Source organism: Channa argus, chromosome 2 (assembly GCF_033026475.1).
Source record: "Channa argus isolate prfri chromosome 2, Channa argus male v1.0, whole genome shotgun sequence".
NCBI classification, from domain to species: Eukaryota; Metazoa; Chordata; class Actinopteri; order Anabantiformes; family Channidae; genus Channa; species Channa argus.
The window spans coordinates 17882553-17897968 of NC_090198.1; the positions used below are offsets into that span (position 1 = coordinate 17882553).

The following is a 15416-nucleotide window of genomic DNA, read 5'->3' on the forward strand; positions in this document are numbered from 1 at the left end:
GATCAGGGTTGAGAAAAAGTTGAATGGAGTGAAGTACAGAGATCTCTTCTATAAAAAACGTTTTCACAGGACTCAGGACCTCAGACTGGGCCAAAGGTTCACATTCCAACATGACAATGATCCTAAGCACACAGCCAAGATAACACAGGAGGAGCTTAGGGACAACTCTGTGAATGTCCTTGAGTGGCCTAGCCAGGGCCCTGACTTGAACCCAATTGAACATCTCTGAAGAGACCTAAAAAATGTCTGTGCACCAAGAGTCCTCATCCAACCTGACTGAGCTTGAGAGGATTTGCAAAGAAGAATGGAAGAAAATCTTACAATCCAGGTGTGCAAAGCTTGTTGCATTATACCCAAAAAGACTCGAGGCTGTAATTGCTGCCAAAGGGGCTTCAATAAAGTGCTGAATAAAGGATATCTATAATTAGGATAATAACAAAAACTGATGCAAGTGCAGATTTATACAAATGTATTGTGAATATCTGTTAATGGATATATTTTTCATAATGAATATATGAAAATAAAATTATGACTAGTATCAACTGCATTGTAGATATATAAAATGGGTGTTTTTCCAAGGAAAAAGTCTACTGCACTTATCCAGAATATGAATATTTGATATGAATATTCACTCTGAATATCTGAGATATCCAATCTAGCGAATTTAATGTTAAAATTATCACTTATACCCATCGTTTAAAAGATTAAAGATATCTTAATTGTTTGACTAAAAGAAAGACGTTTCAGATAACTGGAAACACAATTTGCATTAAGAAGAACACGTTTGCAGATATCTCTGCCATTCTGACAAATAAGAATTTACATCTGACTAGAAGAGACGCTATCTACACCCGTGGATAGTCAATGAACTTTTTAACGATAAAAAAAAAAAACGATCAACAGATACTCTCAGTACATGTATGGATATCTGCAGTTGAATTCTGGAGTTTTAAATATCATAACAGGGACCCTCCTGAGACCCAGCCTATTCGTATATGTCCTCTGTAGTGGGCATATTTTATGTTTTTTGACTCATTTGAGCTACCCTACTTAGTCCCGATGTGCTCAATAGAGGGCATCCTGGCCTTTCCAATGATATCTCATGTGAGATGAGGGGAACATAGTTTTCATGTTGAGACAAAATGGAAACTGCAACAGAACGAAGTTTTTCAGTGCTTTGTCTCAGGGGTATTTGTTCATTCTCGATATCTAAAATGACTAAAACTGCGACGGAGAATTGGTGACGTTCAACGCTTGACGTCACGGTCAGCTGTTCGATGAGGAAGTAAACAAATATTTATCTAAGCGTGCAGCTCGACGGACAAAGGTACAAACCCAGCTGTACTTAGTTGTACCTACTGTTGCTAAAGCATTTAATCTTATTTACGAGCTCAGTTTGTTTTTCGTGTTGTCATCCCTGTCGTTTGGTGCCGCGCTGAAATTTCATATTTGACATATCATCATGAAGAAGGTTTCTTCTGGGCTCTGGTGCTCATGTAACAGCAGCTGTGAATCTAGGTCTGTCAGTCAGCTGGGGTTACAGTCCAGTCATTGTCTATATTTATTTTCGCTGCTGAACTTGATTGAGCTACTGTAAACTATAAAGTGTGTTTCAAAATGTTTGCTTAATTGATAGTGTATTTACGATTGCAAATATCTGATAATTTGCTAAATATTTCAGATATTAATCCGATCACAATCCTAGAGCACTATGGAACGTGTTCAGATATCTGGTTTGTGCACCCTAAATATCCCAAATTAGTCTACTGGAAAATACTGTGGGAATCATTTAAACTTTTTTCACAAGGTGAAATTACAAACAAGTTCAGCCGTGTTGACATCGAGCCTAATAGATTCAGAAAAAACATGTGTTTTTAGTTTTTACTAAAAATCATTAATTCAGTTCACGAAGAACAATTTTGGTACCAAAGTCAGTGCAGGGACAACATCTGAGCCTGCTTCCAATAATATTATAAGGTTCTCAGTGTCTGAGGTTAGATAGTTTGCACTAACAAACACTTAGACAGTGAATTCATCACTTGTTTGTATTGTTATTACTATTTTGAAAAAAGAACATATTATTATGTCTCCATAGTTTGTTGATATAGGAAAATCACCTTTCATTTTCGTAATATAATTTCTTAGTTTCATCCTGTGAATTTTAGGAACCAAGCCCCAGATGACGTCTCTGATTTGCACTTTACAAGACCATCGCGACGATGTCAACGGGTGTGCCTTCTCGGGTAAACTGTTGGCCACGTGTTCTGGGGACAAAACTATCAGGGTCTATAACACCAGTGACTTCTCTGAGATGCCTTTCTCACCACTGTCGGGACATGGCTACAGTGTCCACTGCTGCTGCTTCAGTGCCTGTGGACAATTCCTCGCCTCTTGTTCCACTGATGCAACCACAGTGGTCTGGTCCATGGCCACGGGTGAGATTGAGGCCGTCCTGGAGCATCCTGGTCGCAGCCCTGTCAGGATCTGTGCATTGTCTCCTGACTCTGCTCACCTTGTTTCTGGAGCATCTGATGGGACTTTAGCTCTGTGGGATTTCCCCTCCAAAGAGCTGTGCAGGTAAAGTTAAGAGATTACTGTGTTTGTTGTAGAGCTGAAATCATGAGTTGATTAACAGAAAATGTAATGATATTCACTGTTTTCAGTTTTTCATATGACAATGTTTTACAACACTGTCAAATAATTATATCCGTTTATTTATCAGTTGCTAGTTTCAGCCTCTCAAATATAAATATTTGCCGGTTTTCGCATTTATAAATTTAGTACCTTTTGAGTTTTTACTTTAGCTCAAGCAAAACTCGGAGAAATTTTGATTGATGTTTTATTGCTAAAAATGCACAAGACACAAATGCTTAATATAATACATTAAAAAATTGATACATAATAGTTAGTACTGGCAACCATCTGTTCTCTAAAATCCTAATATTTTTGCAGTACATTTGACACAACATGCTGAACCCTTATTGCAAACAATTCTTCAGGCAGCAATGTTAATTCATAATATTAATAATTCATTTTATATTATAAGGCGCTTTATATTTGTCGACAAATCTCAGAGTGCTTACACAAGGAGATCAAAAGCAGGAATAAAACATAAGAAACATGTAAAACATAGAAACATAGAAAACATAAAATAAAAAAAAAAAGCTAATGATCACTTTAAAATGTTTTCTGTATTTGTACATGATATGTTCTTTGTATAGTTCTCACAGTTCCATTCATTATCATACTTGAACAGTGATGGTAAAGCTAAATTAAATAAAAACTGAACTGCACTTTGTCTGCCGTTGGGTGTTTTTGTTAAGGACCAGAGCAGTGAATGACACCACAGTAGTAGCCTGCTCCTTCAGCCCCTGCAGTCAGGTGTTCATGACTGGCTCTACCTACGGGGACCTACGTCTTTGGGACCTGAACATGAATCAGCTCCACGCGGAGAAGAACGCCCATGACCTGGGAGTCTCGTGCTGCACCTTTGCTCCCAGTATCCTCAGTGGTAAGAAGGACTACTGTGACTACTGTTTATGAGCTTCTCTGTGGCACACAACTTTGTCAGGCAATCCTGGTGGCATTATGGCACTATGGTTCAAGTGCTTTTTCACGTCAACTTTTTATGTAAATATTTTTTGCCAAAATCACTCGAACTGAACTATTAAAAGTGCACAAATTGACTCAAGTCAAAGTACTGTGTCAGTAATAGAATACTTCATTACAACTTAAAGTCCTACTTTCAAAATCTAACTTAAGTAAAAGCACATAAATATTCTCACCAAAGTGAAAGTACTCAATCTACAGAAAAATGGCCCCTGACGTATTGTATAGTATGATATATTTTTACAATTTTTAGACAATAATATCTACCCATGTACCAAAGGTTTTCCTCACATCAAGCTTGTAAAGGGTAGAGTAATGTATATGATGCATTTGGTATCACACAACATGATTTTGTTTGTGTCTTATAGGTGGTCAAATTGTGCAGTTTCGTCTGGCATCCTGTGGGCAGGACACTCACCTGAAAATCTGGGCTATTACCAAGTTCAGCTCTGAGGGTTTAGTGATAAATCTTTATCTTTATATTACAACTTTGTATGGATATCTGCTAAGATTGTAAAGCTTGTGCAGGCCTGAGACCAGTCTGAGTAGTCAGTCTGAATATTGATGTGTGCAGGGTTGTACCAACTATAATGATGCCCTGAGGGCTGATTACATCCTTCATTTGTGTTAATGGTTTGTAATATTTCAGCACCAATTCATCAAAACAAACCACTGGTGCTGGCAAGTACATTTTTGTTTTAATTTAGTGAAGCTACCAGTCCAGGCCCGTGGTTTTTGTGTTATTAATTACTTGTGTTTGTGCACATTTTCCCTTTTTGTTATCTCTCACCCATTTGGGACACTTTTTAATCGTATTTTTTTATGGATTCATACCAAGGTGACATCTCTAAAAGCACAGTCCAGCCTGTATCCAAAAAATGGGCCTAGCTGTTTGTTTTTCTCTCTTGTAGCATATAAGATGCAGCTCCTGCACACGTTAACTGACCAGTCGGCTCCAGTTCTCTCCTGTGCATACTCCTCAGATGGACTGCTGCTTGTGTCTGGGTAAGATCTTAAGTTTCTGACAGCATGTTCCTAGATATATACAGTAGGCTTTTAGATTGACAGAAAATCTGTTATAAAGCCTCCTAGGTTATTGTGTCACTATTGTACAACATTCATAGCAGCACAGATTTGCAGTGACATTTTATAAATGTTTGCTTTTCAAGAAAATGTTTATGTTTATAGGCAAAACATAGGTAACCGAAGATAAGAATTAAAAGCTTTGAGATATTATTAATACCAATTGAGTCACAATTAACTGTAATCTACTGTGTGACTCAACTATCTAAAAATATCTTTATCGGCCTAATCCACTCCACTCTTTTCCCTGTATTACACAATGTGCCACGTGACTAAAAATAAAAGTTTTAGTCCACTATTACAATTTCTAATTTGTCAAAGTGATGATTTATTTGTTTTTACTTCTTGTCGAATAGTAATGCTGTTTTGACTGGTGTGGTTGGACAAATGCTGAGTTTACTGGTTATTTAAAGGTCTGGTACCTGTTCATTACATTTTGCAAGGGCTACTGTTTTTTCACTTAGTGAATTTTACTTGAATGCACAAACACAAATAAGGAAACAAACAGTCTCACAGGTGCATTATTAATCAGTGCTAAAGTAGCTCAGACACAATGTAGTGCATCTGTTTAGATTTACTAATGGCTGCTAGAAAGATACAAAATACAAAATTTTCTGGTACACTGTGTAAAGTAAAATATACACAGATTGTATTTAATAGGTTAAATTGTGAAATAGGCTCTAGCAAACATATTTAAAAAATGTAAAACCATCAAGGTTCCCTTTCACATTCACCTTAGGCTGGGGGCCATATTCTAAATCTGTTTATTTTCCATCAGCCTCTTGATTCTAAATAGATCAAGACTCAGAAACTGATTTATTCAAAATTAAGAACAGAATAAGAACTGTAAAATATAGATTGTTGGCCTGGACACCGTATTAATAGGCCACCATTGACACAGACGTAGGCATGCAGTAATTTTGTGGATCCACTGGAGGGAGACGTGGTTTGCTTTATTCTTAATATACAGATTGAGGCTCTGTTTCTATACCACACTTAAGTTAATTCAAGCATTGCTTACATAGTAAAGGTTGTTTCCTTCATTCTTTCCTTCAGCTCTGTGGACAAAACAGTTACAATTTATGATGCCGTAAGTACATTTTCACTGAATTACTGAGTAGTAGTAGGTTTTACCAGACTTTATTTGACATTGCTCCACACATAGCATAATGTTCATACTTTATCATTTTTCTTTGTCTGTTTGCAGATAAATGCAGTTTTACTTTACACGCTAAACAAGCACGAGAGGTAAATATTCCCTAACATTTTTGTGTTTAAGTTTTGTTTAGTAGATTTTCTCACCTAATGTAAGCATGAATTTGTAAAATCCCCAAAAGTGAACACTGTAGTTTCTCTCTCATCTAGCCAATAATAAAACATATTATTGATGAGATAATACTTTTAATGTGATAATAACTTACTAATTCTGTACCACTGCTCATACTCAAACTAATACAATTGCACAACTGAGGTGTGCAGATTTCTTTAAGAAAGTCTTTCACACTGTTTCTCTGCAGGTAATTCTTTTGATTACAATTATACACAAGTTTATACTCTCTTTTCATATTTATTCAACATATTTTTTTTAGTCCACTGAAAGATGATTAGCATGCAAATAGGTATTTATAGTATATCTGCATTCTCAGACCTATTGTTTTTACAAAGTCCACAGATAACTGGACAGAATTTGATGAAAAGTCATAGAGAATCATTTTTTAACATCCAGCCCTTTATTTACAACAGGATATAGTAAAGGTAGATAAACTGCAGACTGTACTGGTGATAAATTGTGATGCTGTGTAATCACAAAACATGCTTTTGACATTTTTAGAAAAAAGGTAATACTGCTCTCATTGCATCTCTCCCCTTACACTTATTGTAGTACATTCTGTAAAGTGCCCTGAGATGACTTTGTTGTGAATTGGCGCTATATAAATAAAGTTGAATTGAATTGAATTGAATTACATGTGCATAAAAGCCGCTGCTGAATGATCACGTGCTATTTAAACGTCCATTCACCCACCAGTATTTGAAAGGCAACAAGCTCACTTTCTTTCAGTGGCAGAAATAGTTTTAGAAAATCATTAACTTGAGGGAAGTAGATGAGGCAAGTTGAGGGAAAGTGAATAAATGCTGAAAAAGCATATCAAACACACTTGACAAAATGCCTCCAGGAAACTCATTTGACTTTAGACTGTGTGAACAGTGTGAAACTGTCTTAAGGTTGATTTAGCAAATGCCTCTCATTCAGTTGTGTGGATCAACATTTCTGAGCAAACCAGCTTAGGTTTTAGAGAGATTGTCCTCATTAACGTTGTGCAGCCTCGACTTGAATCTACTGACAGTCTGAATTTAATACGTATTTAGGTCTTAGTGCAGCCTTTTGACTGGGAAAGCCATTGCTGATTAGGCCTTCTGAAATAGAATATTTTAATCACTGCTACATATTAAAGCTGTAATGCTCACCTTTTAACAATGAAAGAAGGGACCAAAATGTTTTTTTTTTTACTTTGGTGCCGAAATGTTTTTGAATGGACCTGCCTGCTTACTTACCACCTGGTGGTTTTAACGTTGTGGTGGTGGTCTGTGTGCTGGTTATAGTAGACAGGTGTCAGAACACAGTGCGTTGCAGCTTGATGAGTATAGGGCTGCATAGCTGCAGACTGGTCCAGAGTGTCCATGCTTTTAGATAATTATTTTTACATTTTTCTCTCCGGTTTTGCCTTCTTGTTTTGGCTTTTTAATTTAAATTGGAATACTGAGTTATTTGCTTGTGACTAAGAAATCTTGTTGTAAAGTGTTTTTAACTTCCTTTACTCTTTTCTGTACAAAAAGTAACATATTTAACATTTAGTTGATTACTGTTCTCTGCTGCAGGTATGTTACAGCATGCGCCTTCTCTCCAACTTCACCACTAATTGCAACAGGGTCTATGGATAAGGCTGTATGCATCTGGAGGCTTGAGGACGGATGCAGTGGCCACGGTGGAAACACACACACACACCGCTGCAACAGAGTAACAATAATTATGATTAAATACATATGTCTTGTCATGCAATATATATTTATGTATCTCCTTTCTGTTTTGCACCTCCACCTTGTGTCTAATGGAAAGGCGGGAAGTTGTTACCTGGTTAGTTTTCTTCTTAAGTAATATATATATTATATGTATATGTATATATGTAAGACTCTGAAGTGCTAGATCAGGTTTTATTACTCCCGTGTTCATTCCCAGCTGGCATTCTGTTTGCTAGAACTAAAATGTGCCTTGCACCATGCTACTGTCATAGTGAGTTAATTGTTTTGCAACAAACTCATTTCATCTTGTGATGAAGGACACAGGTGTTTTGTAGAAGATCGCTCTCTTTCCCTTAATCGTTCTTCACTCTGAACTGTGGCAAGTTTGCTCAAAGATTACACTGCAGTTCTCATGTTTACTGTTACTGTTTTTATGTGTTTTTAGAGGAGCCTGCTCTGACATCAAAGGAAGGTAAATAGGCTAAACCTTACCATAAATTATTTTACTATTATTTTTCCTGCCTATTAATGAGACATTAGTTGTTATAAAATTATGTGCACAGTTATTTGTCATGTAAGAAATGTTTATCTTTTTACCAGTATGTCAAATCCTTGTTTGCGCTAACATAAAACTTGCATTTCTATTTGTAACGTACAAGCTCTTTTTCAGCTTTTAGATTCACTCTATGGCAATGAAAATATCGATGATACCTCCAGGCATTTATTTATATCATTATTTGAGCTGTGGTTGCCACCGCCCCTGATCAATAATTAGTCAGCAGGATTACAGCATATTGCATGGAGAATATTTTAGCCATTTTTCAAAAGGTGCTGCAGCTGTCAAAGACTGACCAGCCTGCTTTGACCCACCCTCCCAGGCAGAACGTCGGCCGGCCGATCAAAGCTGCTGGTCAGTGATTGGTCAGAGAAGGACGTGTCAGAGTGGCTGGCAGAAGAAGGCCTCAGGACATTGGTGGACAAATTCAGGGCCAACAACATAGATGGGACAGAGCTGCTCAGTCTCACCAAGGAAACACTGGCGTCAGAGCTGCACATAGGTGAGGAAGACAACTTCGTTTACTAATCTGCGAGGGCAGTGCCACTTCCTCTGTCCCTCTTTCTCTCATACCCCTGAATCTTGCTGTTGTCTGAAATGTAATATAAACCACATCTTATGGGTATTACACACTTGTACTGTATTAAGAATGAATGGTCATGTGTGGATTAGGATTTTTTTTATTCACAATGATAACATGCAGCACATTGGATTACAGTAAGGTTAAAGCAATGAATGAATGTTAAGTGTGTGTGTGTGTGTGTGTGTGTGTGTGTTGGGGGGTGGGGGTGGGGGTGGGGGTTACTTAGCAAGATTACATATTATTAGGCTGCACTGAAAAAGCACTCAGCTTTGGGGCTTCAGCAGTTTTGACTTTAATCTTGAGCATTTCATTGGTTGCATAACAAAACAGTAGTTCCAGTGAGGTATAAAGTGGATTTACACCCAATATTATTAGGGTTCTTGGTTATTTCCAAGTCTGTCTGAAATGAGACTTTTGATAGGTTTCTTTTTTTCTGCAAGAACGCTAACCACAAACCTACAGTAGGGGTGATAACGTTGTTGATGCCAGTTTTCGTCATATAATTGTCTGCAGATGTTTGTGTTGACATGCCGTCATTTTCATCCCACAGTCTCGATCAGTCGCTTTCTCAGTTTACACCACTCCAGTGCTGTTACAGCTTCCCTTCTATTGCTCTTTTTTTCAGCATTGTGGCATGAATCCTACCTTTTTAAAAGAACTAACTTGGAGGATAGCATTAAGTGAAAACATCTACTGTAATAGAAGATAGAAGAACAGACATTTTTTTTAAAGGTGGGAGTGAAATCAATAAGTGTACTTGGCTTCCAAAGCAGCAACATAATAAAATGAAACAGGATGTACCAGTTAGATTGCCAGGGAGTCTGCACAATGTTTTGTGTTTAGCTGTAGTTAACTCTTTATTTTGTTGCTGCTTAGTCTTCTAATTTCTACAGCATCTGGATCTGCAAAATAGTGTTTCTAATACAACAGTATTCAAACAAAAATGCACTCAAGTGCCTGCTTAGTATTTAACTTTGAAATGGACAGACAGTCAGCAGACATGATCTGTTCCCACCATGTTCACTCTCACCCACGCTCACGTTTGCCATCCAAGAGTGAAAAGTGCTACACGCAGGAATAACAAATGCTCGAAACCATGACACTAATATTAAAATATATGATTTTGTCAGTTCAGCTTGTTCCATTTGATGCTTCACTGGTTTCTATTTTACACAGAGAACACAAAATCTTGATTGGTCTTCATGATCCTCTGGGATATTTCCTTATTCTTTTGCTTGTGTGAATGTGTGTGTGTGTATAGAGTCAGTTGGCCTGCGCAGTAAACTCTTAAGGAAGGTGGAGGAGCTGAAGAGCGATTCAGTGTGCTCAGGAATCCCTGATGAGTTCCTCTGTCCAATCACCAGAGAGCTAATGAAGGATCCTGTCATTGCTGCTGGTAAATAGCGATCGGACATTTTCTACTTATCAGTTTTCATCTAACAATACACAAATTGGTGTCCGTTCGTGACCCGCAGAGTCAAAATTTGTTTGTTTTTCCAAATTAAAAAGTTATCTGTATGTGATATTCCCCTCACAGATGGCTACTCCTATGAAAGAGAGGCCATTGAAAGCTGGATCAATACCAAGAACCGCTCCAGTCCCATGACCAACCTCCCCTTACTGACGACTCTGCTCACCCCTAACCACACCCTGAAGATGGCTATTGGCCGCTGGAAGACCAGCCAGTGAAAAGTCCTCTGAAAACTGTGTTTCACAAACAGCTTGGCTGAAGTAGGCAGAAATCTGAATCAGTGGCCATAGGTATCCAACAACTTCATTGTAGTTGAAAATCAAACTAAAAACTATATAAATGTTTACAAATAGCATTTTGATTATTTGATCTTTCCTGGTGATCGCTCTGACCTTACCCTATACAGTCAGCTTGCTAAAGTAGTTGCTAATGCATAGAGTTGTAGTTTTGGCATATAAAAGGCAAAATATTTATAAACACTGCAGCAACAATAACATCAACAAATAAACAATAAAATGAGACGAAAAAAGAAAAAACAGTAATTAAAGCATGTGCAGATTATTGGTCATACCTCCTGATGGCTGATGTAACAGCCCGCAAACACTGTGTAGCTCTTTAAGAGTCTGTCTATTCTAGATGTAGGAATTTTCACTCACTTGTTCATGCAGGTCACTTTAATGTCAGAGAAAATTGGTATTCGATATTTATACAAAGGCACACACTCCTTTAATATCTACCCACAGATTAAAACATACGTTCAAGTCAGGGGATTGTACGGACAAAAGCTTCATCCTGTGCTAATCCTGCATTTGAACCAAACTTTTCTAAAATTTGGTGGAATCCATTTTCCCTCTGTATGCAATATTCTAACCTGCAGTACAACCTCAAAGCTGAATATTTCTGCCCAATGCTTAATAGCTGGTAAATGGTGTTACTAAGTACTGCCACAATTACTCTTTTATTCGTTAAATTTTTTAAGTTCATCATTCTAATTCAGGTTACAGTGCATTAACAGTTAAATTAAAGTTAATTGTTAATGTCTGTTTGCTGTAGGAATTTAATTTTCTTCTTTCACTTAAAGACTTTAAAAAGACCTTTATAATAAAAAAAAACCTTGGTGGCCTTTAATGTTCTGTGAATTCCTTAATATTTCTTATGTTATTGTCAGTATGCTTCATAGAGCTATAGACCTTTTCAAATAGTCTATTAAGCTGGAAAACTATAACAAAGAGCAATCTGTTTGTTACATTGTCTGAAGTTTGCTTGCTTATCACTGGGTTATTGTGCTTGACAAAAGTAGTTTAGGTTTTCTTCCCTGTGGAGGCCAACATCCAACCTTTCATGCAATTAATGACAATATTATGTATATTTCTGCAATATTCAGAAAGGAAAAATTCAGAAATTTCTACACTTTGGTTGACCTAAATTAAATTGTAATGTGAAAATAGGCTTTATGAATCCGTACACCCTCAGAAGCTTCTGCAACATTTTATGGAATGTATACTTTAAAAATAGCAGATGTAGAAACATATTCCTCGATTAATATTTTATTATACCACAATAATAATGTGGCAACATCCTGTAATCCATAGTAGGACTCAAAGGGTGTATAACAACTATGGACATAAAGTACAGCAATGTAGGAAGTCTCTTAAGGTCCTTTACCGTTGATTGTGTAAATGCTCTCCAAATAACCAATAAACACTTCATATGAATATGTTCTCTGCTATGCAAAAATAAATAACATATACTGTAAATATTGAAGCCATAAATTCAATATTAGATTATGCCAAGAAGTTTCCAATATGTCATATACAGTGGATCTTTTATCAAATGTACCAAGAAAAAGAATCTCAAGTACACAAAGTAATTTGTTTTGAAGCCTGTAATGCTGACAGATAACCACTTACAGGGAAATATATAATCTACAAATATAGTGTACACCGTACAAATATAAATGTTTTTTAAAAGACACTTGACAATAGAAATGGTCATATCCTGCAACTAATAGCATGAGGTCTTGTATATTCGTGCACAAAACATTCTCTGACTTTTATATTTGATATAATAAATTAAAAGTTGAGACAATATACTATTTGTTTTTAAATCCCTACTTAAGGTATGTCTGGCTTTCTTGAATACACTAGTTAGCTGTAGACATGTAAGCAAAGCGTAGTAGCCTGAGTTGAACACTGGTTCTAGATTGTAAATGCAGTGCAACAGCATTGTTCTACAAAACAGGCTCAGGGAAAGGATCTGTTTTCAAAACAGTCTCCCTTGCTACCTTATTTGGGACAAGGTTTGTTGAAAACAGCCTTTATCTGTGCTTTGATAAACTATTCTCAGACATTAGACTCTATAAACGAGCGTTTGGGTTTGATGGGAGCCATATGCAGAGCCGGGTTGTCTCTCGTTAGGCTTGTTTGTCTGTGCCTCCCATCGGGGAAGCGAAGCTGGGAAGATGTGGTGCCTCTGGCCTCTCGCTGGTGGAGCCGCTCTGCAAACTCTCGACCCTGTTGGCTGTTGGCCTGATTTCCAGAGAGCTGCTCCTGAAAGGAGGCACGCTTGAACTCATTGTTCAACCCTTGAAACTCCATGACAGACATACTGAAACTCTCCACCCCTCCTCCTCCTCCCTGTCGGCTTAGGCCAGAGGTCTGCTGGCCCTGGACTCGCACTGCTTTGTCCATTACTCCCATAAAGGGCCGGGGCTTTAGCTCGGGTTTTGTCTTGAAGCTACCACTGCTCTTGATGGGGCATGGGCCATCTAGGACCTGCTGCCTGCCACCATCTGACAGATTCCCGCTGGAGGCCTGACTGGAGCTGGAGCCCCTTGAGCCTGCTGTGCCCCCTCCTCCACCCTCCCTCCTGACCTCCATACCAGACCCCAAAGCAAGAGTCAGGCCATCCAAAGCCACAGAGTGGCTTGAGAGTCTGTCAGAGCCCCTGGAGAAGCTTGAGGAGCGGGGCTGGTACAACTGGAGAGGTCCAGGTGGGGAGGAGCTGTTAGGAGACAGGGGGTGGTAGTGCTCAGTGGGGCTGAGTCCAGAGTGTTCACTTACTGATCCAGGGCATATGTCGATACCCAGCACTGGTGCAGGCCTCAGAGAGGTTGAGATGTGTCTGCCTGGCAAAGGACTGGAGGGGCCGCACAGAGAAAGAGGCCTGCCCCCGACTCTGCTCCCTGCCTGGAGTGAGTGGCAGTGGTGATGAGTCCTGCTGCCTTGGTTCTGGGTCTGTCTGCTATTAGCAGGAACAGGTTCAGGTGCATCCATAAACAGTTGGTTCTGTACATACTCCTCTTGAGGAAAACCTGGCACCTGATCTGTTACACCAAAGGCAACACCTCCAGGAAGAGTCCTGTTTGGAGCATATGGATTGAGGGGCCAACATTCTGGGCTTTTCCCACAGTGCAGACTCAAATCCTCATCTTCCTCCTTGTCTTCCTCCTTCTCTGCGTCAGTCTGCTCTTCAGGGACTTGCCTTTCCAGACTTCCTTGTGAATAGATGTCTGTTTCCTCCTCTGTGCCTTGATGGTGGTGGGTGTGAGGGTCTCTGTTGTAACCCTGTGTTGAGTTATTGTTGGATGTCCTCTGATGATGTTTGCATTCGTCCTCTACCCTTGTCAGCAAGCGCCGGATCTCCCGGTTGGATGGACAGAGTCGTGCTGCTTCGTGGAGGTCTGCCAGCGCTGCAGCGAACTGCCTAGGGAGGACAGACAAAGCAAACAAAGGAACTTAAAATTCCTAAAGCACTACAGAGACATACTTAAGCTTCTCTCTGCATTTCTGATTTTTGCAAAAATGACTTCCCATTAAACAGAACAAATCTGCTTTGAAATGATATCCTTCATTTTAATATTGTTATTGTACCTGCTGCTCCTCTTGGCCCGTGCTCTGGCATAATATGCTTCATAAGACCTGGGTTTGAGTTCCAAGGCTTTTGTTGCAAACTCCTCAGCTATGCCAAAATCCTGATTTGTCAGATAAAAAGTCTGTTTAGTATTAAACATTGAACAGAGAAAACAGTAAAAACAATTCCTATTGCTGTGTGGTTGTGTGTCTAGAGTGGAAAATGCCATTCCAGCAAGAATTGTGTTTGCATCTTCATTATACAGATCTGAAGATCGAAGGCTATTTATTAAAACAGCTCACCCTGCAATCAATCATTTTTTTATTGACCAAAAACAGAAAGTGAGGGGCAAAGAAACAAACGAGAGCTGCTTGTTTTTCTGGAGATTCTTGCTGCCCTTGTCATCACTCTCAGATAAATGTGTAATAACACAAATGCAGTGTGATTGTGTCCTTGAGAGCTAGGTTATAATGGCAGCCTTTAATGTGAGATTGTGAACTATGCTGTTGAATGTTTAATGAAGGTATCATGTTGTCTCTCTGCTGCATTCTGAAAAAATATGTGGCTTTAGCCAGCACAATTGCACGTCCACTGTAAATAACCCCTTGTAAAGACACGCAGAAAGAGTGTGCTCGAGCTGCCAGAGAGAGTGACCTTATCACATCACATTATGTGCTCCATTATTCATCGGCCACAGTGACCCTAAGGATGACATTTTTACACAGTCTGTTAGGACGTCTGTCATCACCAGGGTGGGTTCCAAACCTGGCTGCAGGCCACACACATCTATCTCTACACTAACCGCACACAGTTATTCATTATGTCACCACCTGCTTCCAGGTCTTACACTTACATTCTGTTTACCAGGGAGAAATGAGATTAGAGTCGAAAAGGTGAGTTTTTTTTTTTTAAATAGTGAGCCATGCTGGTGCTGACATTATCTTTTTATGTTGATACTGTTAAAATATATATTTTAGGGAGCCATCTGCATTGCCCTCATGCCATCCCCTGTGTCTAATAAACTGGCTACTCTTTAATAGTGCATGATCAGTTTGATACAGCTGTGAGACTCACGTTGGTTTTCCTGCGGCAGCGGGAAAGGTTTAGATAGAGGGAGATGCGAAGGTCTTTCAACCCTTTCAGCTCATCTCCTTGTCCCTCACGAGGTAGCTTCCTCAGGGCATACTGATATCTCTGGCCTGCCTCCTTCATACGTCCCTTCTGAGAAACACCCAGTAGGAGGA

At 38.9% G+C, this 15416-nt stretch overlaps 2 protein-coding genes across 7 annotated transcripts in view; one reads left to right on the forward strand and one right to left on the reverse strand.

Moving 5' to 3' along the window:
• The first annotated feature begins 1100 nt into the window (after nucleotides 1–1100).
• On the forward strand, nucleotides 1101–10673 carry wdsub1 (WD repeat, sterile alpha motif and U-box domain containing 1). Of its 3 annotated transcripts, none has more exons than XM_067496106.1 (13): nucleotides 1101–1327; nucleotides 2166–2577; nucleotides 3324–3511; nucleotides 3978–4064; nucleotides 4521–4614; nucleotides 5749–5782; nucleotides 5900–5940; nucleotides 7570–7676; nucleotides 7808–7825; nucleotides 8156–8182; nucleotides 8589–8768; nucleotides 10111–10245; nucleotides 10387–10673. In XM_067496106.1, the coding sequence occupies exons 2-13, from the start codon at nucleotides 2180–2182 to the stop codon at nucleotides 10536–10538; spliced, it is 1461 nt and encodes a 486-aa protein (XP_067352207.1). In that variant the 5' UTR covers nucleotides 1101–1327; nucleotides 2166–2179; the 3' UTR covers nucleotides 10539–10673. The 3 variants fall into 3 exon arrangements, with proteins under 3 accessions (XP_067352207.1, XP_067352209.1, XP_067352208.1); XM_067496107.1 differs by lacking the exon at nucleotides 1101–1327 and adding an exon at nucleotides 1343–1518; XM_067496108.1 differs by lacking the exon at nucleotides 7808–7825.
• Nucleotides 10674–11276: 603 nt separating this feature from the next.
• LOC137122373 (protein TANC1-like) overlaps nucleotides 11277–15416 on the reverse strand; it is a 34407-nt gene continuing 30267 nt past the window's right edge. For all 4 annotated transcript variants that reach the window (XM_067496104.1, XM_067496103.1, XM_067496101.1 and 1 more), the window contains 3 exons: nucleotides 15247–15393; nucleotides 14193–14293; nucleotides 11277–14025 (listed from right to left, as the gene is read on the reverse strand). In XM_067496104.1, coding sequence (XP_067352205.1) covers nucleotides 12663–14025; nucleotides 14193–14293; nucleotides 15247–15393 — 1611 coding nt within the window. In that variant the 3' untranslated portion in view covers nucleotides 11277–12662. The remainder of the gene's footprint in view (nucleotides 14026–14192; nucleotides 14294–15246; nucleotides 15394–15416) is intronic.

Bases quoted from the DNA above. Each gene is read 5' to 3' on its own strand.
- wdsub1 (XM_067496106.1), top strand. From the start codon at position 2,180: ATGACGTCTCTGATTTGCACTTTACAAGACCATCGCGACGATGTCAAC. The intron at 3,512-3,977 runs GTAAGAAGGACT...TGTGTCTTATAG, and splicing joins TGCTCCCAGTATCCTCAGTG to GTGGTCAAATTGTGCAGTTT. The intron at 8,769-10,110 runs GTGAGGAAGACA...GTGTGTGTATAG, and splicing joins GGCGTCAGAGCTGCACATAG to AGTCAGTTGGCCTGCGCAGT.